The following is a 22,216-nucleotide window of genomic DNA, read 5'->3' as shown; positions in this document are numbered from 1 at the left end:
GAACTGACATACATTTATGATGCTCACCCAACACTTGTGAGGCATTCTCGCAGGCATGGGTAAATATCTACCTCCCTGTTACCGAGTCACAGAGAAATGAATGATTTTTGTTAGTGTCCCCAGGGAAAGCCTGGATTCAGATAGCCACACACATACATATTTAAATATAAAAGAGAGCATGTACAAGAAGCATTTTAAGTGGTTCCATCAAAGTCTGTGCATGCAATAAAAGGAACAAATTTAACCAATATTTATTGAGCTTCTATATTGTGTCAGACACTGCTTGGCAATCTTAGAGTAGTGAAGTGTCTATAGTTGTACCTGAAGAAGGAAAGGGGATGAAAGAAAACTGTAATGCCATACTTAAGGCTTATAGCGGAAAGGAAGACAGGCCAACAAAATGGCAAATGGGTTTAAGAGAATCACAAGAGCTTTTCAAAGATAAGAGGCACTTGAAAGAAAACAGGACCACTAATCACCAGGAAGAAACAGGGAAATAATGAGACTCAAAAATGAAGAAGAGAATGAACTCAATCTTTGCTTTAAAAAAAAATGTAAAGAATGTCAAACCAACTGGTGAGTAATGAAGGTACTGTGAAAGTAGAAGGTAATCAAAAGTAAGTTGGGCAAGGAGCTTGTGCTTATCCTCAGGGGAGGTGGATAAGGCTACAAAGGAGTTTGGCAGAACTGATAAACACAGAAGATGCTGGTATAGCTATTTCAAGTGGATTCTGGGAAGCACGTAGAGTGGAAAACATTAAACTATACACTGATTTTGAGCTTGAGGACATAAGTACACACTGTTGATAAGACTAGGTAGAGATGAAACCCGAGAAGAGTTCCTACTCCTATCCCAGCCTAGAGACCTCTTCTACTCCACACCATCCACAGCCAATCCATCGCACCAAGCACTGTCCCATCCATGCTCACCTGTCCCCTCTCCAGGTGACCCAATGCACTGTCATCTTTTCCTTGGAAAACTATAATACCCTTTTCTAACTTGTCTTCTTGCATCTGCTATTAAGTCCTTCCAAAACATTCTCCACTCAGCAGCCTGAGTAATGTATATTATATCCACTTTTAAACCCCCACCAAAAGGAGTACACTTCCCATTGCTCTTAGTATGATTTTTTTTAAAGCCAAACTCCTCAACATGGTCCAACCACAGTCAAAGATGTAGTGGCCCCAACATGTATCTTTAGCTTCAGATTGCATCTTACATCTCCTCCAGACAACCTGGCCCTCAGCTACCACAGGACCTTAGCACCTGCTGTTCCTCTTTTAAAATGCCAACTTGGTGCTCTAAATTCCATTTTTCTAGTTAAATCTCTTTTGTTCTTTAAATTACAGCTAAAACTTCACTTTCTCAAAGAAGGCTTTCCTGATCTTTGCTTCCACCAACATAGATCAGATTTCTTTATGCTATGCTTTACAGAAATATGCTTGATTTCTCTGGTGCATTTATCACACTGTGTTGTATAGTGCATTTTATCCATTATAACTATATATTAATTAATATGATTCTGCACTTGCTATATACCTTTCCTACTTGGTTGTAAGTATCCTACAAGAAAGGCCTATGTCTGTTTTTCTGTATCACTGTATGCTAAACACTTGGCCCCTACTCAACATAAATGTACTGAATGAGAGAACCAATAAAATTTTAAGGGATCTGCTCAAGAACATGCTATGGTTCCTATTATTACAAAGTCAAATCTAAACTCTTCAGCTAAATTTTCAAGTACCTCCCAAACCACACTGTTTTACAGCTGAAAAAACAAACATTTAGCAGAAAAAAGTGTGATGGTTCATTCTATGTGTTAACTTGACCAGGCCATGGAATACCAGATTATCTGGTTAAACATTATTTCTGGATGTGTTCGTGAAGCACTTCTAGAAAAGACTGGCATTTCATTTTTTTTTTAAGGTTTTATTTATTTATTCATGAGAGAGAGGCAGAGACATAGGCAGAAGGAGAAGCAGGCTCCTCACAGGGAGCCAGATGTGGGACTCCAACCCAGATCCCGGGATCACACCCTGAGCCGAAGGCAGCCACTCAACCGCTGAGCCACCCAGGGGCCCCAAAACTGGCATTTCAATTGGTAAACCGAAAACCGAATAAAGCAGATGCCCTCTGCAGTGTGAGTGGATATCATCCAATTGGTTGAGAGCCTGAATAGAACAAAAAGGCAGAGGAAGGTCTGATAGACTGCCTGACTCATTGAGCTAGAATAATGACCTTCTCCCACCTTTGGGGCTCCTGGTTCCCAGGCCTTCAGACCTCCAACTGGAATCTGCGCCATCGGCCCTCCAGCTCTCCAGTCTTCAAACCACACCACCAGCTTTCCTGAATCCCCAGTTTGCAGATGACAGATCATGGGACTTCTCAGCCTCCATAATCAAATGAGCCAATACTTTATAATAATTAATGTCTTCCTAGATAGATAGAGATAAAGACAGAGACAGAGAGAGAGAGAGATCCTAGTAGTTCTGTTTCTACGTAGAACTTTGAGTGGGCAGAGAAGGTAGGGCGTCTCCCTCAGAAACAAGAAGTAAATTAAACAAGTCCATGAAGCCCCGTTCACACTGCATTCTGGGGACATGGTGATCAAGCATGGGATGGATGAGACTGGTACCGCTTTCAGATGTGCAACTGCCTTCACACTTGCAGAGACTTCTCTGAGCTGAGGTCAGCCACCCATATCCAATTCCAGCCCCTCATCTGTTTGCCTGGTGGCATCTTAGTCCTCTGTCCCTTCCAAATCGGATTCCCTTCTTCTTCCTTCAACAAATCCCAAGCCTATAATTCCTTATAGAACCAATTCAACACCAACCTCCTCCACAACACACAGCCCAAACACTCTACTGTAGTTATTGCATTATAAGGCCAGAAGACAACTTAGCACTTCTTTAAAATGCTTCATGTGTTCAATCGATATTTAGTGACTATCAGACAGATTCCAGGTCCTGTATTAGATTCTGAATGATTAAGTTAAATAAAAACAGGCCTCCTTGTACAGTTGAGCAGTTTTCACACTGCAAAAAGACAGCTGGCCAAGAGAATAGAAAGAGGAGGCTGAAATCCAAAATATTTCACAAAGTCCTATGGAGCTTGTCCCTGCCAGGAAAACCAGAAAGCTTTCCCTTTGTAGGCTCACCTAGAGGGAGCACCTTTTACTAATTCACTTAAACATATCCTATAGGCTGCTATGCCTGGAAAGACAGACAAGCTTGTGCTGGGTGGAGTCTACAGTTACTTATGTTCAAAATTCCAAGCCTGCTACTTCTCTCATATTCTTCATTCAGTCTAAAGCATTTCTTCTGCACTTGGCTCTGCATTCTATAGCACTGACACAAAGATGAGCCAAGCGTGGTCCGTGACCTCAAGAAGGCCACAGTGATAGGACATTCACAGTGATGTGACACTCGCAGTGGATTCTCAGTGTACACAGGCTGGTTCCCACTTAAGAACTGAAGACAAAATCATCAACCAATGAAAAAGGCTCCTCCCGGTGTGACCACAGGCCTGTGTAACTTTTCTGGGCCTCAGTTTCTTCATCTGTAAAGTGGAGCACTATCTGGAGAGTCAGTAGAATTAAAGAGTGAAGATTAACCCTGAACTTGAGTGCAGCCATAGTGGGATTCTTGCTTGCTGTGAAACCCTGTGCTTATTACTAAACCTCTTAAAGCCTCTGTGTCCTTACGGGAAAAATGGAGGTAATAATACTCCCTAGTAGTACTGTTATTAGTACCTAATAATATTACCAATACTACTATTGGTATGTGACTTAATTGAGACACTTAGCTATGAGATTGGCATGCAGCAAAATACTCAGTAAATGTTCACTACGATTTCCATTGTTCCTGCTCTTGCATTCTGAGATTCTGCTTTATTCTTATTAAATCCCTGCCTTCAGTTTTAGGGATTCCTAACCATTTAAGGTTTCACATGATCTTTTTCTTCCTCAATTTTTCTCAGCATTGTCTAAGTAGATACCATAGCTGGAAGAGGTTTTTTTGTTTTTGTTTTTGGTTTTTTAGATTCACTAAGTAACAACTTAGACGTTTAGAAGTTTCGTGAAAATTACTACAATCACCAACGTGGTAAGGATGAAGTTTTCTACCCTACACACAAACAATTTCTCAAGGCCAAGGAAAAACAAAAGGACTATTTTTGCTATATCTTGGCTTTTTTTTATTTATTTTTTTTATATCTTGGCTTTTGAAGTAGGCTTAGAGAGGTTGCCTTCTTTCTCTCCCTCATCTGAGGTTTAGAGGGCCTCCTTGCAATCATCACTTTAATGCTGCAGCCATCATCACTTTAATGCTGCAGCCATCACTTTAATACTTCATGGCTTTATCTCCCTAGGTTTGGATGTTTAAGCAGCTTAATACCTCTAAAGATCACCAGATATGCAGCATTGTCAAAAAGTTAGGAGTGCCCTAGATTAAAAATATGAATATTTGGGTCACAATTTACTACATATGATAAGCAACTTAGAGTGTGAAATGTGCACATGTATGGGTATGTGCACTTATGTGCATATGTACGTGTGTGTGTGTCCCAATACTACTTTCTGCTGGGATGATGTCCATCCTCACTGCTCTCCACAGCCTAGTCTTGCCCATCAGGATTCTGGTCACCTTTCACCAAAAGTATCTATTTAGCCGGCTGTCTTCCCCACTGGGCTATGAGCATCCTGAGGGCAGGGCTTGCTTGTCATCCTCCATCACCAAGCACATAATAAAAAAGCTCAATAAGTTATTGAGATATGAATAAGCCATGCAATCCCACCATAGAAACTCCAGGGTGCCACAGTAAATGCTACTTCTTTAATAGTCTAGAATCAAAGCTGTCATAAAAGTAACAGCATTCTTTCGTCTCTCCTTTTCCCCTGCTTCCATTAAAAAAAAAAAATCACAGGAAATATAGAATTAGGACTGGAAACCATTCCCCACCATTTTCTCCCCACCTCCCACTCTCCTGTTATACCATGAGTATCTGGTATCCCTTCAAGGAGGTCTCTGGAGACCTGGTAATACTATATATATGGTTAGGCTCTTTGGAAATACGATGGAGTGAATTAAGGCAGAGATTTCAGTTTCTAACTATAAGTGTCTTGACATATTTTCCTTACAGACAAATGCCTGGAAATATAATAAACTATATTTTAATATTTATTTATCTCAAATACAGTATTTTTTTCAACAGACAAATGCGAAGTTTTGAGTCCAGAAAAAAACAGGTTTAAATCACCATCCCAGCAAGCAGGTTTTAAAATAGTACACACAAGTGATCATTTCAAAGCAGTTTAATGCACTTAGCCAACAGGCATTAACAGTCTTTTCAGAATAACCTAACACCTTAAGCTTATTTTCTAGTCTTGGTTCAGATGAATTTTAACCTTTCTAAAAAAAAAAAAAAAAAAAAAAAAACCCTGACAGTACAGGGCACCCACTGATCTCTGTAATTTCAGTACATCCTGCATTTGCATTTCGAAGTTCTTTTACGATGACCAGAAAAAACAATCCCTGGACCTTCTTTCATGTGCAGGTTTTAAGACAATGGTGCACAGAGCATTGGGAGAAGTGTGGCTCTCCAGCTCCAGCCAGTTGGTGTGGAAAAGCAAGACACTGTGACTCAGCAAGTTCCCTTCACCAATGAGGGTGGGAGAAAAAGAACAGGAGACTTGACAGGGAGTCAATAACACATTATTTAGCCTGATTTTATTTTTAATGTGGTAGATTAAAAACAGAAGCAAACTGTCCATCTATTGGGAATCAGAGACTCTGGGACCAATGAGAGAACCTTGCCATTCACATCTCATCTACACCGGAGCTGTTGGGAGAGGATACAGGCTCAGGAAAAAAGAAAGATTTATCCAAAGCCATAGGCTCATGTTTAGAGAGAAGAGTTATGGGAAACCCACCCCTAAAATACACCAAGCCTGTGGACCCGAGACATCACATGAAGCGCCATGTTGGGAAGGGAAGGGTCGCTACCAGATACCATCCCAATCTTGCCAATTTACCTCCATGGTCCCACTTAGTGTTCAAGATGTCCCTGACATTGATGTAGTGTTGTTCTCAATCTGCCACTTTGGAAACTGAGTCTCTGAGACTCACGTTACATGTCCTGGATAGGGTAGGATTTCAACTCTGTCTTCTTTCTCCCACTCTGCCTTTTCACTTGACTCACTGTCACATCACTATGGGGTCCTGGTGCCAGGCTGGCTACCATGTAAGGAGGTTTTTCCCAGAAGGCATAGGCCATTACTTCCGGTTTCCCGTTTCTGGCAAAGCAGGGAAAAAAGTCAGGCTGGAGACCCTGGGGACCCATCCTCTAAAAATGACTGCTAAAAGTTTCATGAACCACATCATGGGCCTCACTGGTGGACAATTAAAGTGTCCCTGGGCAAGTTACATAACCCTGGCTTACGGTAATTTTGCATCTTTAAAAAAAAAATGCCATGAAAATCCATCCTTTGCTTCAGACACACTAGGCTAAAAATAGCTCAGTCAGCCAGTAACTGTGTGTGATTTTTCCTTTGTGCATCTCCCCATTCACCGATTCCTTTCTCTCAGCAGACAAATATGCTCCAAGACAGACGGCTTGTTCCTCTCCACAAAGTGACCAGAGTGATCTTGCCCAAAAGCAGATCAAATTGTTACACACACACACACACACACACACACCACCCAGGCAAAAAACTATCTTTTATCAATTCCCTTTGTCCGTACAGTAGATGCTAATATTGATTTAATCCCTACTATGTCTGAGGTGCTGGTCTAAGGGCTTACAAACCTTACCTCATTAAATTCCTCAAAACAATCGTGTGAGAGGGGAACTACTTTTGTATCATTTTCCAAATGAGGAAACCAAAGCACAGAGAAACTAACCAATCACATCAGGGCCCTGTTTGTAGTCACCATGGTAAGTCCAATAGATAGTCTCTGAAAGATGAAGACCAAAGGTCCTGGAGTGGCATACCAAAACCTTCATCATCTGTTTCCCACCTTCCTCTCCAGGCTTATCTCCTACCTTCGCCAACCCCACCTGCATATAATGAACAGACTCCCCAGACCCTAAGCCGCAGTCATTCTAAAATCCTCACCTTCATCAAACAGACACTCACATTTCAAGGCTCAGTGTCTTTGCATGTGCCATTCCTTCTGCCAAAAACCACCTTCCCATCATCCTTCTCAGACTGGCAGACCCCACACTCATCCCTCAACACCCTCCTTCCCATAAATCCTTACTGTGCTCTCACTAGCTCCTTCACCACAGGGATGCCACCCTGTTCATCTCTAGACCAGTAAGACCACATAAGGTAGGTGCTCAATATCCACGGAACAAATAAGCCATGATAACAGTGGTTAACACTTCTAGGGGACAGGCACTATGCTAACTACTTTATAAGAATGATCTCATTCAGTCCTCATAAAAACCCAAAGACTTCGTTTCTATCATCACTCCTACATTACCCAAGAAGGCAACTGAGACAAGAAGGGGTAAATTAATTCACTCACGGTCATACAAATAGTAAGAAACATAAATCTGCATGACTCCAGAAGTTAATCATTTAATGCTAGTGCTGTAGTAGGGGACAATACTGCACACCACAACATTGTCATAGAAGCATATGTGTATGAAGCTTATTTATAAAATGCATATTACCCATATTAAAACAGTGAGAACTCAGAATCTAGTTACAAAATGTCTGCCTCTGTGAAATGTGCCTTTAAAAAAAAAAAAAAAGACCACTATTGGAACAGAGAATGTAAATTATCACGAAGGATACAAACATGAATAAGATAGTACCTGACCCCAAGGATCTCTTCGATCCAATGGAGAAAATAAGATAACATTGCATACAACTCATGACATAGCTCACTTTTTGAGATTTCACTTTTCTCCTTGAATCGAATATATGTCCTTCAAACAGTGTCATAAATTAACTTGCTATAGCTCAACCTACTGGTTCTAGATCAACACTAACTCTTAACATTAATTCAAGCTCCTTCTTCCCAGTATAAATTGTGCAAAAAATCTTTTGATTTATGGACCTTGCACAAGGTTGCATGCCAGCTGCCTCTTGACTCAGAAATAATACAAGAGAAAGAAAAACAAGGGGGAAAAAACATCTGTCCTCAAATGGGAGGGGAAATCCTTAAAAGGAGACAGGGAACACTCGGTGAAGATTTCTGCCTAGTATTAGATGCTAACAGTAATCATAATAGTCACCATAGCTAAATCCTTAGTACCGGCATCCTATCTTACTGGGAGATAAGCTTGATTATTAAAAATACTAATTCTTTGAGTTTAAATCATGGTACAAAGGAGCCAGATAATTTTTAAAATATTTATATGGTATTAATTTTTTTTTTATGGTATTAATTTTTAAAACATAAGCATAAGTATAAAGAATTCAGACAACTCAAAATATATTTTTAAAAGGCTTAAGAGCATGGTGAAACACTCATAATTTTAGTTCAAAGAGCTACATTCAAAAGAGTGTTCAAAATGCTCCCAGACATGAAAAGGTTGACGTATATACTTGTGTATATTACATTTATACACTAATATGTTAAAAGCAATTTTTTGCATAGTAGAATTAGAGAAAATTTGTATTTACTTCTTTGCACATTGTTGTATTTTATAAATACTCCATATTGATGATGTATCATGTTTTTAAAATCAGAAAATTTTAAAATCAGAAAAGCACACACAATTTAATTTTAAATAAATTGGCAAAGAAAGCAATCACACATTCTAAAACAAGGTAGGTTAGTGTTGTGTTTTTCAATATCAGTAGCATGATACTAAAGACTGATACTATTTTAGGGCAATCAGAAAACTGGAAAAGGAGAAAATGGTTTGAAACGGACGTTTTTGCAAGATTGAAGAACAAATTAGTGGTTGGTAAGAGTGTTTAATTTGGCCAGTCCCTGGTTATTACCAGGCAACAAGTGTTATGATTTACAAAACCTGAGACCATTTAGCAAAACTTCAAGGTCCAGATAAGTCCCACCTGTGCCTGGTTTCTGAACTTCCAAAATCAGAAGCTTGGACTTGATGACCTCTCATATCTATTCCAGCTCTGAAATTCTAAGATTCAGCCAATTTGAGAATGGTAGGCTCCATTAAATATTCTCCATCAAAACCTTTCAAAGGTAGGAGATATGTACCAACTGCCTAATTTCAATTTCAAGCAAGAAATTTTAACCAATTGCAGCATAATCATGACTAAAATTAGAAGGTATAAGAAGACTTGTGTATGTGTGTACCATCGAATGAATGGTTTGCCTTGTTGACTAGCTTTTGCTTGTCAACATAATTTTCAGTCTCAAGATAAAATCTTCATGAGTCCTTAGAAATGACCCATATTGGGAAGCAAAATTTAACAAGCACTACCCTCTCCAAAAAATAAAATATATATATATATACATATACACACACACACATATATATGCAAACTATTTAATGTTTGAGTGACGCAAGATACTTGACTAGAAAGACTGATAAAAAATTATTAACGTGGAACTCTAAATAAAAATCACCAATGACCTGGTCAAAGAGATGAAGTGTAGGAAGGTATGTGTAATTTAAAGAATTCAATAATGAAAAATCAAGGAAGCCCTACACTGAAATTAATGGGACAAATGAGCACACTAATACCCAGGTGCATCTCTAAGGAAAGCGGAAGGAGGCAGCTTTCCTACCCATCAACGTGATCCCTCTGGCCAGCACGATACCGCGTGGCACCATTCAGCGCACCACCACTTCCACGCGAGTGCAGTTTCACTGTGTTAAGGAGTAAGCCACAAGGTGTCACAGTGGATCAATTGGCAGGGCTGTTAGCAGTCCAGACACGCAGGTGGTGCTTCAGGCTTCCTTCCGACCAGTGCTGACGCAGCTCCCTTGAAGAAGTCTGTGCAGAGCCGCATATTGAGAAGTGCGCCTCTTTAGACGAAATGGCCAGTCAAGGACAGCAGGTGTGTGCTCCTCGGCCCTCCCTGGGGCCCCCATTAGGTGGCCCTGCAAAGGTGCTGCTGGTACCAGAGAATATTTCGACGTTCTGTTCTCTCCGCTGATCTAAGCAGGAGCAAACCCTGAACACAGCTTTCTCCCAACAGAATGGAGTGTGTGTGTCCCACACATTGGTCAATTCTTAGTCCTTAACTATAGGTATATCTCAGAGATCATTATAACCTGGATGTAGGGGGAGATCATGGCCACAAGAAGGTATAAGATTATTATGTCAGCACTACTATGTAACAGTGAAAAACCCTGATGGCATTATCTTATATAAGAACATGGAATCGATAAGTCTTACAACATCATTACAAGTTTTGTCCATTAGATTGCAATGTGCTAGTACAAACTATGTAAAAAGTATTTGTAAAAAAAAAAATTTTTTTTTAATTTGTAAAGATATTTTCAGGATATCAAGCAGCCTTACTTATTTATGCGACTTAATTTGCTGATAGGATAGAGAATAGGGGCCTCAAATCATCATCACCATCCTCATCTTAGTTCCCATTCATTGACCACTTACTATACACAGAAATCCCCCCTTATCTGTGAAAAATGCATTCCAAGACCCCCAGTGGATGCCTGAAACCATGGAGAGTACCAAACCCTATATGTACTACGTTTTCTCCCATCATACACCCCTAGGATAAAGTGTAAGTTATAAATTGGGCACAGTAAGGGATTAACAACAATAATTAATAATAAAATAACTATAACAATATGCTATAACAAAAGTTAGGTGAATGAAGTCTCTCTCTTAAAATATCTGCTATACTGCAGTCACCCTTCTTCCGGGGATATATAAGATAATAAAATGGCTATGTGATGAGGCAAGGTGAGGTGAATGACGCTGGCATTGCTATGTAGCATTAGCCTGCTGTTGACCTTCTAACAATATAGCAGAAGGAGGATCATCGGCTCCTGGACTACGGTTGACTGCATGGAACCGAAACTAAGCAAAGCAAAACTGCGGTGGGAGAGTGGGGAGATTACTGTACCAGGTTTTTTTTTTTTTTAAGATATTTTTGAATTTATTTGATAGAGTGAGAACACAAGCAAGGGGAGCAGCAGGCAGAAGGAGAGAGAGAAGCAGGCTCCTGGTAGAGTAGGGAGCCCAGTGCAAGGCTCCATCCCAGGACCCTGGGATCACAACCTGAGCAGAAGGCAGATGCCTAACCAACTGAGCCACCCAGGTACCCCTATACCAGGCATTTTACATCTATTAGCCATTCATCTCCCAAGCTAAAACTCAAGCCAAGAAAACAAACAGAAAAGTTAAGAAATTTCCCTAAAATCACAGAACAAGCAAGAGGCAAGCCAGGGTTTGGATCCAGATCTGACTTGTTATAGGTCATACTTCCGTTCAGATCTTTACGTTCCAGGGACGTCACTCTTTTTGCTCCAAAGGAAAAAAGCACTGGTGGAAATACTGTGCATGTTTCCTAACTAGAAGGTGCACACATACACAAACACAATCCAACTGGGGAGAGCATCTCTGTCTCACACTACAGTTAGCAAACACAAATTTATTATAAACCACAACATCACGTACTAACATAACTTTCCATATTTTCTGTTGTGTAAATCACTTCAAATAGCTAATTAATGGCCCTGAAAGCCCTTTCCCAAAGTGCAAAGTGCTCCAGGAAATATAAGTTACACTCACGATTCATATCCTAATTCATGGCTGTGAGCCCCTTGGTATACCCAAAGAGAGAGAAGTGGTAGATATATCAAGTGAGAAAAAACACTAGGATAAGTGTAAATATTTTTAATCAGAAGTCAGGAGACTCCCAACAGATTCATAACACCCAGAAAGCAAAATTCTCAGGTCAACCCTTTCTTCTCATTCCAGCCTTCTTTTTCTTTTTTTTCCCCCTGCAAGTCTGGCTGAGCATTCTATCAGTGAGCACTCACCGGGCTATTAGGCTCACAGATTCTTTGGTGAGATTCAAGATCCAGTGTCATTCTGAATGGTACTGATACAACTGAATTTCTTTTATTCAACTGATATATTTTGCATATCAACTGTGTGCTGGGGAGGATTGAGGGGACAACTGCAAATAAGACAAATGAGGCCTCTGCCTTCACACAGCTCATATTCCATAGGGAACAAGCAGATATTTAAGCAATAAACTAGAAGCAAGAAAATATCAGTTTGCTACCATTTCTATGAAGAAAATTATCAGGAATTATCGGGACATGTGATAGAAAGTGAATGGGATTAAGGAAGGTCATTTTAATTGAGGTGATCCAGGAAAACTACTCTGTGAAGGGGACATTTAAGCTGGTCAGGAGAGGATCTCCTAAGTGCTGGGACTCTCACCCTTCATTGTGATTACCTTCTTTGGGATATTTAATTGATTACCTGCAAATAAAACCGACACCATGTCAAATTCTAATTCAAATTAGTTCTTCTAATACTTGTATGGGTTATTATAGAGGAATCTGTATATCCATCCCACCGCTGAGGGCAAAGGTGTTGAGATATGGACAAGCTCGGAGAGTTATTAGATCCAAAGATGCTCCTTGTAGCTGGAGTCTGCAGAACATGTGGAAGGAGATAAGACTGGATCTCAGGAAGGAGCAGATCAATCCATTCTTACAGTTAAAGCAAGGAGCTTATTCTGGGTGTAAGGGAACACTAAAAAGTGATGTGATCCAATTTATGCTTCAAAAATATCACTTTGGCTGCTCATGGGGAATAGATTTTAAGATGAAGAGAGGGAACAGGGAGGGCAGTTAGGAAACCATCCTAACCCGGAAAAGAGAGGATGGTGTTGTGATGTCACCAGAACAGAGTAGCTCCCTCTTCTTCAGAGGGGTCTGTCAAAAATCTCTAACACTGTGCCTTCTGTTTTTAGTTGGAAGACTAAAACTTCAAATTAGGTAAGTCAAAAGTGATGGCAAAGTGAGGGCAAGTCAGGGCCTCTAAAGGAGTGCATGGGGCCTGTACCACACACATGCTTTGGGAGAGAACATTGAAGTGGGGAGTCAGAAGATGTGGCCCCCAGAGATGCCCAGGTATGGACTCAGTCTACATGTCTCTGGGCTTCACTTTTCTGGTATCTGTTAAAGGACAACCAGAATGCAAGCATCTCAGGTTTGGGGTAGATCAAATGAGGAAATCCATCCTATGTCCAAAAATTGGCAGGCATTTACTATAAAGGCAAGGGCCTCACTGGAACCTGAAGTAGGCTACACGTGTAGGTAGGGGACATCACCTCCCACAAAGAAAGGCAGAGACACAGAGGGTGGAGATTGCCTCTTAGAAGAGGATCAAACTGGTGAGCAGGAAGCCCTGTATGCCTCTATTTTCCCTAAGATTGTTCAATGAGTACATGCAAAGGAAGCCAAGGTCATCCCAAAGTCTAATCCTAATTTAATCTCCTAGTATTTCATTGTTTAAGACAAAACACCATCTTCCACAGAGCATGCCTGAGAAGAGCCAAGCCCTGGATGGAAACCTAAATATTTTTAAGTAAAAAAGTAAACTTTTAGATGATTATGCATAATATCCTACAATCAGTCCAGTGACTCTTCAGAGAATATCACTTCAGTGAATATTGAAGACACTCATTCTTCTAGAGGGAGTGTCATTTCGGTTCTTTTCTCAATAACCAGGGTATATTGTCTAGCTCTTTGCACCATCCTTAGAAATTTCACATGGTGTCTTTTGAAAATCAGTCAGAAACCTGAGAGACAACAGTCAAATCAAGTCAGATAGATGAGGTCACCTTTCCAACCACTGCAAAAGTCAACCTGTTTTAGGGAGAAAAAAAATGAATTTGTTCACCAAATAAGTTTCCACAGGTGAAACTAGAATCCTAGCCAGTACTTCTCTCAAGAGGTGCTAGAGCACAGAAATTAACAGCACAACCTCTAAAACTGAACTAGCATGTTGTGTGACCTTGGACAATTTCCTTAACCCTTTGTTTCCTCAGTAAAACTGCAATCAGAGCACCCACCTCCAGAGGTGATTATGAGGCTTCCGTGAGCTGACGTACAGAAAGCACTCAGCACAGTGCTCAACACACATAGTAAGCAGCCCATAGATGTAGCTACTCTCTCTGACCACCTTTCAGAAGGGCATTTACCCCTCAGTACGTGGACACACCCATAATACACCACGTATTAATCTCTCATGGCACCTCATTGTAAGACCAAGTTTGTGTGTCTTCCTTCATTACCAAATTGTAAGCTTCTAGAGGACAGAAAATGTTCTAATCATCTCTGTATTTCCAGCCTCTGGTATTGTCATTGCCTGAAATATGGCAATTCTTGAAGAAATAATTGGATTTTGTTTTACGTATTAATAGTTGCCTATGTCCAGATTCATGCTTCTACAATTTAAGTTTAAAAAAAAAAATCTAGGCTTGAACTGAGAAAGAAAGAAAAAAAGAAAAGAAAAGAAAGAAGGAAAGAAACCAAGCAAGCAATATCTTTGTCAGATAATGACAAAGGTATATGTAATATCTACGTCAACTGAACATTTGTTAAAGCTCTGTTTTCTGACACTTTTAAAAAGAGACTGTTTTCCCAGATCAATTGTATTTTGAGACCCACCAACCAAATCCAAATAAATTTATGACTCTTGTTCTTGACAATGGATAAAGTTGGATATTTGAGGTTGTTTGTTTTATGTTTTGTTTGCTTGTTCAGAAAGGAGGTGTTCTGTGTTCCTCATGAAAAATGAGTTAATGTGGACAAATGTAATAAAAGGAGATTTATAGCCCTGTTCTCCATACAATTTAAATTAATTTCTTTCTGAAACCCAAACAAAAAGCTAAATGCATAAAAAATGCATACGGTTTTAAATCCTATATCATAATTTACACACCAGAAAGGGTGAAATTTAAATGTGCATTGATTTTAGACTGATAAGAATCTGTGTTGACTGTGAGTTGAGAGATTTTTTTTTTCCTTCTTGGCCTCCTACTAATAGTTAGTTTGCAGCAATTTTTAATTAAAAACAGTTCCCATAGTAAGAACATAGTGGGGAAGAAAGATGTCAGGAAAATAAAATCAGTACAAGAGTCCTGCGATTTGTTTTCTGAAGTCATGTAGAGATTTTGAAAAATAAAAGAGTTTGGAAGTTCTCATTTTTAAAACTGCACTTTTGGTTTCATTTAACATTTTCAAAACAGCTTTCCTTACCACTACCAATACCCCCTCCCCCCACTCCGCACAACCCCCTTCGGAAAAACTTGAAAAGTTCTGGTTTAACACTGAAAATCATTCATATGAGGCAGAGTAACAGCAGCATTTTTCTTTCTAAATTTCTAGGAAAAAAAAATCCAAGTTATCACAAAGCATTTCTCATGTTTTTCCACCTATCCAAAATACCTAATCTCATTTTAACTAGACTCCGTCTGAACATCAAGGATACTAAGCTACCCCATGAATAAACATGATGTTACAACGTGAAACCCTGGGACTGAAGTATATAAAAATGTAACTGAAAGAGAAGAATGAGAACCCCCCCACCCCCTCCCACACCCTCCCCAGGGAGCTTGAGAGTTGAGCAGGGAGGGGTGCAAGCAGCAGATTTAAATTTCAAGGTCTTCAAACATTTTTCACGTTCATATTAAATCCTGCAAAACCAAAAACTGTAATTCTAATAAAAACCTTGTGTGTGTGGCTTCCAATTGTAATCACAGTTTTCTCTTTTGGAGTGGGATGTGTAATGTTGATAAAAGGAAAAAATTAAAAAAAAACCTCGAAACAGAAGAAATGCATAATGGAACCCACACTTTCCTGGAGTTTGTGGTACTTTATTAAAATTAGTGTATTACCAGCAGGAAAAAAATATATATACTTTAAAACAGCTTTATTGCAATGGAGACATGTTGGGTCATTTGAGAAAAAAAGGTACAGAAAGTTAATCTACGAGAATGAAGATTTTTTGTAACTTGATAAACTTTCTTAAATTCTATAGTAATCCAACATCAGTGAAATCCTTTCACTAAAAACGGAGGTCACTATGATGTGTCCCATATTTTACCTATATTTTCATTTCACAGACCTCAGGAAGTGAAAAAAATACTGCTTTTTGTGAATACTGAAGCTTTTTACAGAACAAATTCTGGTATCTGCAGACCATGTTGTTTCTAGCCTATCCGACTGCACTCTGTGAGCAATGCTAAACTAACTATATAATTGGGCAGTTGTGTTCTTCCCAAATACATCTGGGACAGCAAGACCATGCAAATAGGAGAATTTTGGAAGACGTCGGGTAAATCATGGTAACACACACAACATAAATGTCACCCCCTTCCTACTGCCTGGGAATCACAGTGGCCAACAGTGACGCAAAGCTCAAAGAGTTTCTCTTAATTTCATTTAAAGCCGGGGGGGTGGGGGGGGGTACACCCACATATTTCTTTATGAAATTCCACTGAGATTCTGACGTTGCAAATAAATTTTATTTCCCAGAACAGCCAATAGCATTTAAAACATATTTTGTGTTGTTTTGGTTTGCTCTGTGATACATTCATATTCCTTTTAAAAGGCTCTATAATCTCTTAGACATTTGGTTTCCTTTGCCACAAAGATTAGGCACCTAAGTCACATCATGGTAAAATAAAGGTGGAGAATGTCCCCACATGAACACTTTTAGGGGAATGGAAGGCAGATTCCCAAAGCAGCTTCAGGGCATAGTAGGACCCCAGAGGCACTAGGATTGTGTTTCTGGGGAAAGGTGCTAATTCCAGTGACATAGTTCTCAAACTCTCTCCTCTTCCACCTACTGACTCATTGACTGGCAAGTTACCAGATGTTTACTGAGTACCTATTTTGTCCCAGGAACTGGGAGCTCCGAGCGCTACTTTAAAACAAGATTGGCAGAGTCTCTGCCTTCAGCTCTTTCTCCACTATGACTTCATTGCTTTCAGTACTGTTTGTGAGTTTGAACTGAATACCATGAGCAAAGAAATCACGTCTGTGCTCTTGCTGGGTTCACAATACTTTCTCGTACAAAAGAAAACCAAACCCAGGACTTTTGTAGCATTTGAAATTTTGGAGAATTTTAGGGGTACCACAAGGTAATTTTCAAATGAGGAACCATTTTCAAATGAAGAACCATGATTTATGCCAAATAGTTTTAGGAAGTGACAGAAACAAGAAAGGAACAGGATTACCTCCCAATCCAAAGCTCTTTAAACTCTCACTACCCAGTTTCCGAAGGACTTTGATTTGATTTAATTGGAAGAAATGCACCAATCACAGGACAGAATGCCTGGGGGAGGGAGGGTTAGCTATGGAAGGATAGGTAAACCCCATGGTTCTTTACCACTTTCTTTCCTTTCCATAAAGAATTCCATAAATTTCTAGGAAATTTCTATGAACTTGATTATAATTTACTCATCAACATTGATTTACTATGATTTCTTCCTAGCCAAGTCTATGTTCAAAAAGGAATGGGGGGGCAGCCCGGGTGGCTTCAGCCCAGGGCATGATCCTAGAGACTCAGGATCAGGTGCCACGTCGGGCTCTCTACATGGAGCCTGCTTCTCCTTCTGCCTGTGTCTCTGCTTCTCTCTCTCTCTCTCTCTCTCTCTCTCATGAATAAATAAATAAAATCTTTAAAAAAAAAAAAAAAAGGAATGGGGACTTGCGAGTCTTACTCAAATTGTGTGTGTGTGTGTGTGTGTGTGTGTGTGTGTGTGTGTGTGTGTGTTGTTAGGAATCAATGAAATAATACCATGTAATATAGGATCAACAACCAGAAAGAAGACAGAGGAGAAAAAGGTGAGTCTCTCTTGCCAAAAAGATTGAATGCATTTGGTTAAGTTACAAGAGTCACTCAACAATCTATTTGATTTTGTGTGTGAATAACCTGGTAACTCTTGCTGGGTATTATTATATTTTGTTTCAACCGTCTCTAGGATTCAGAACAACTTCATCATCAATAAACATAGTTCGGTGAAGGCACAATGTAACTTTCTCATGAAAAGTTTTTTTTTTTATCTAAACGTTTTCTTTTCCAATTACAAACTGTGACCAAAATTTAATACCTATTATTATATTTAAATATCTTAGGAGAAATTATTTTATTCTCTCCTTTTTTTCATATGAAATGAAAACAAATTGATGGCCTTTGGGTTCATGACATCTTTTACTGCTTGGCAAAGAGAAAAGAAGTGTCAGGGCAATTATTTGGATAATTATAAAAAAGATCTAATTAAGGGGGGTAATGTTCGGGGTTGACTCTAGAACGTACCAGAAAACAGTTCACAGGACTTTTTTGTCATGGTCAGAGAGGTTTTAAAAAAATCTTTAAGATTTGTCACAGCAAGCTTTCCTCTCCTGTTTCTTGGCTGTGAAGCTGTTTTTTTCTACTCAGAGGAAAATCTTTAAAAGTAATACCCCATAATCCAAAAGATAGGAGTTCTTGAGTTCAGCTCTCACAAAAGATAATGTGACATTTTTTAAGAGACATACTACAAATGGGGAACTTTTCGAAGGTTTTTCTCTCAAATGGGAAACAAATGTGGGATCTTTCTGCATCTGCAGATTTTCGTGAGGGCCAGGACAGGGAAGTGCCCCAGATAACCTAGCTCTGAACTGACCAAGTGATAATTTTGGAGCACAAGGGAGCACAGATATCAAGGAAAACTGCCTGTTCTCCTAACCAAGGAGGATGGCAGCAAAACCTCATTCCACAACTTCTCAGAAACTTTCTAAAACCTAAGCTGGACGCAGGTAATTTTTAAATCCTGCTCAAGAACCAAGCCTTAATGGCCCTCGTTCTCCAGTTTTCAACCAAGTGTATTTTTAAGACCCCTTGAACTCCAAATTTGTATGGCAATTAATGCGCATCTGAAGTACAAGACATTTCCTATCTCCCTAATTCTGATAAGCAGGCTATGACAACCAACAGTTTATGCAAGAATTTAAGAATCCAACAGATAGTCCCAAAAACACTGAATGAAATATACAACCTTGCAACACACACGACAAAACACAGGAATATCGTTTACTGCCAACAGGTCAGCACCCTAAGCAAAACAGGGTTTCACACTTCTGTGAGAGCTACGGGCTTCTGAGAAGAGCAACAGTATCATCAATGATATTTAACTTCTATGATGTATGAATATATAAAGAAAATAGCAGTGCTAAAGACAACCCAGTTTAAAAAAAAGAAAAATCAGTCCTTGTCCAGCAGTTAGCCAATCAGAAAGCAGGTCACATCTTGTTAGCTGTATTAAATACATCAAGCGTCCTGAATTCTCCATGGCTCTGTTGACAATTTAGGCAAGTATGTTTTATTTTATCATACAACATTGATGTGAGTCCCCCTTCCAGAGCTGAGAGTCAGCCTCCAATCTAAAATTCCACCAAAGCTATTTCCCCAAAGCTCTTTGCCATCAACCCTCTGGGTATTTGCACTCTGGCAGAGGAGACGGGATTCCCAGCGATTTCTACTTCCTCAAGTGACTTTGGTGCACCTACAACTAACTCCTGCTCAGAACACTTCAGCACAAAGCCCCCACTTCCAGGCAAAGGGACAGCCCAGCAGCAAGACCTGCCAGCCCAGCTAGCACAGAGAAAAAGTCAACTGGCATTAAATATTTAAATTGCAGGAGGCAGTCTGGAGTTTTGCATTTACAAAGTTCTGAAAGTCCTGTTCTCCTCTCAGCTCCCAGAGTTGCTGGCCGGGGAGGCAGAGGCTCGCTCCCTCTCTCAGGCACAAGATTACAAATATGCAAAACTCGAGCTGACTTGAATGCAGAGCCAGCTCCGAAGGAAGGTAGAGCTTCTGGGGAGACACTCCCATCAGCGATCAGAGAAAGTGGAGAACCCCCTTGCCCCGAGCAACTGGTTTCTGAATTTCACACGGAAATACACAAACAATGTGTCCCTCCAGGGCTAGTTCTGAAAAGTGTATGGGGTTACCCCGCTGCCCCCTCCACCTCGATTTTGCTGACTTTGAAAAGCAAATGCAGGTCAAAGCAGACTTCCTCGGGGATTTGTGAAAAAAAAAAAAAAAATCTCTTTTGCCAGATGCAAATGATCCCCCAGATCCCTTGGAACTGTATCTCACGAAACGCCAGCGGGACCGACTTCCGAGCCTGCAAGCCCCAGAGTTGGGGAAGAACCAGCATTTCTGGAGACCCGGCAGGCGAATCAAGTGCCGGGCTGTCTATTTCAAGATTCCGGCAGAAACTGTCCCCAGCTCCAAGAGTTGCTGCGCCTGGAAAGCCAGCGTCCAAACTACTGGATTCATCCTGGCGCTCGTTTCCACGTCCGTGGTAGTATCTAGTGGGACACTTCCCGCAGAATTCAGCCAGCGACCCAGGAAAAGCCCATGCACAGTTTAAAAAAAAAAAAAAATACAAACACACACACACACACACACACACACACACACACACACCCGAGGCTGAAGTACTTACCTCTGTGCGAGACTGCAGTCTCTTGTTCATCTCATAGATTCGGTACTCTGGCTGTACCATGTAGGGTGTATGTCTCCTATAAAATGGGCCGAAAGGAGAAGAATAGAAGGGGTCATGTGGTGTGCTGGACATCTTGCCTGCTTGTCGAAAATCAAGCTAAACAGAGTATCAGTAACGTCCATGCAGAGCACATGGGCTGTGTTCCTCACAGTACAAAGTAGACGCACGCACACGCTCACACACACACACACTCACACACACACACACACACACACACAGAGGCGGGCAGGCAGGCAGGCTGAACACACTGGCTGGGAACTGCTGTTGGAGCCCTCTATAGCAGGAGAGGAGAGGGAGAGCGGGAGGGAGGGAGGGAGGGAGGAGGGAGGGAGCACGGGAGAGGAGGGAGAGGGAGAGAGCAGGAGCTTCAGGGAGGGAGGGAGGGAGGGAGGTTGGTAGGGAGGAAGGGAGGGAAGGAGGGAGGGAGGGAGAGAATGAGAGGGAGAGAGAGAGAGAGAGAAGCTGGATAGCTTTAGGCACCACTGCTTGTTTTTAAAGAAGCAGTTTGTGGAGAGGTCATTTCCTGTCCACACTGTAGACTAGTTCAAAAATACAATTCTCCTCACAGTCTGACAGAAGTCTAAGGCTTGGTTTTAATTTTTTTCCTCCAGCCAGGACCCCTCACAACCTGATTGCTGAGCTTGTTAGCATATAGGTGGTTTAACCGCTGCCTGAGCCACTCACCCCTGACAGCCACACGGTTGTAATGTATCAGAAATGTGATTACTACAAAATACAGCAACACCGCACCGTGGTCCCCCGTATCGGAGCCGGCGACTCACTCGCATGCCAAGATTTCCCAAGCACTCATCTCCCTCTATAGTTTTGGTTTTACTTGCTGTTGTTCTAAGGGCTTGTTCCAGCCTTTGCATTTCGCCCCCTCCTCACCCTCGCATTTCACCCCCTCCCCATCAACCCTCTTCCCAGCCTCTCCCCCTCTTCTCCAAAGGCTTCACTCCGGCAGGTTTAAAGGGGGCCTGGGTTCAGGTTACGGAAGCATTTTCAGGTTAAAACAATCATTTGGAAGGTGGAATGCCTCAGTTACATCCATGGGGCAGTGGCTTTTTTTTTTTTTTTTCCTTCTTGGAAAGAAACAAAAACAAAAACAAACAAGCCAAAAGCTATTCCCAAAGCCAACCTCCCAATGAGATAGGAAAAGCAAGAAGGAGAGAACACCCACAAAAATGACCATGGAAAATTCAGTTGAGTAGGAAATTGCAGATAATTGAATGGCTCATCCCCAAATAACATGTCCAACTCTGATGGAGGCAAGGTCTTTATTTTACAAGATTGGTCAAGAACATAAATCTTTTTGCAACTGAGGTATATGATAACGGGAAGTAAATCTGCAGGGCTCAGGGAGGGGTAAGGGTCTCTACAGGGAATTAAATGATCTATATGACAATCAAATTCTACTGGAACCAATGATAACCAGACATATACCCTTAAACAAAGCCCAGACACCGAAAATGTAAATGTATTGAGCTAATACCTAGCTAGGTCTGTGGTATTACGAAAAGGAAGCAGAGACCACCAAAAAGGGTGATGCATGCAAGACCTGAATGTAAATGCATGCAAATGAGACATTTCTTCTTTTTAATAAGCAGATTAATTAACTTTCTGCCCCAATCATGGCTTGGGGTATCTCCAAGTCACTAGCCAACAGGGGATAAGGTATTGCTAATTCTGTAATTTACACTCTTAAGAATACTCAGGAGGAGAA

The 22,216-nt window shown here is 40.7% G+C and overlaps 1 protein-coding gene across 10 annotated transcripts in view; it reads right to left on the bottom strand.

Moving 5' to 3' along the window:
• The window catches only part of LDB2 (LIM domain binding 2), a 373,756-nt gene extending 352,876 nt beyond the window's left edge, over positions 1-20,880 (bottom strand). For 4 of the 10 annotated variants that reach the window (XM_041753187.1, XM_041753188.1, XM_041753185.1 and 1 more), the window contains exon 1: positions 20,434-20,879. In XM_041753187.1, coding sequence (XP_041609121.1) covers positions 20,434-20,565 — 132 coding nt within the window. In that variant the 5' untranslated portion in view covers positions 20,566-20,879. Of the gene's footprint in view, positions 1-20,433 lie in introns of all 10 variants that reach the window. The other 6 variants (XM_041753183.1, XM_041753186.1, XM_041753178.1 and 3 more) reach the window with 4 other exon arrangements.
• Positions 20,881-22,216: the final 1,336 nt, after the last annotated feature.

The sequence above is a fragment of the Vulpes lagopus genome, chromosome 4 (assembly GCF_018345385.1).
Source record: "Vulpes lagopus strain Blue_001 chromosome 4, ASM1834538v1, whole genome shotgun sequence".
Classification (NCBI taxonomy): Eukaryota; Metazoa; Chordata; class Mammalia; order Carnivora; family Canidae; genus Vulpes; species Vulpes lagopus.
This window is presented reverse-complemented; position numbering and strand designations above follow the sequence as displayed.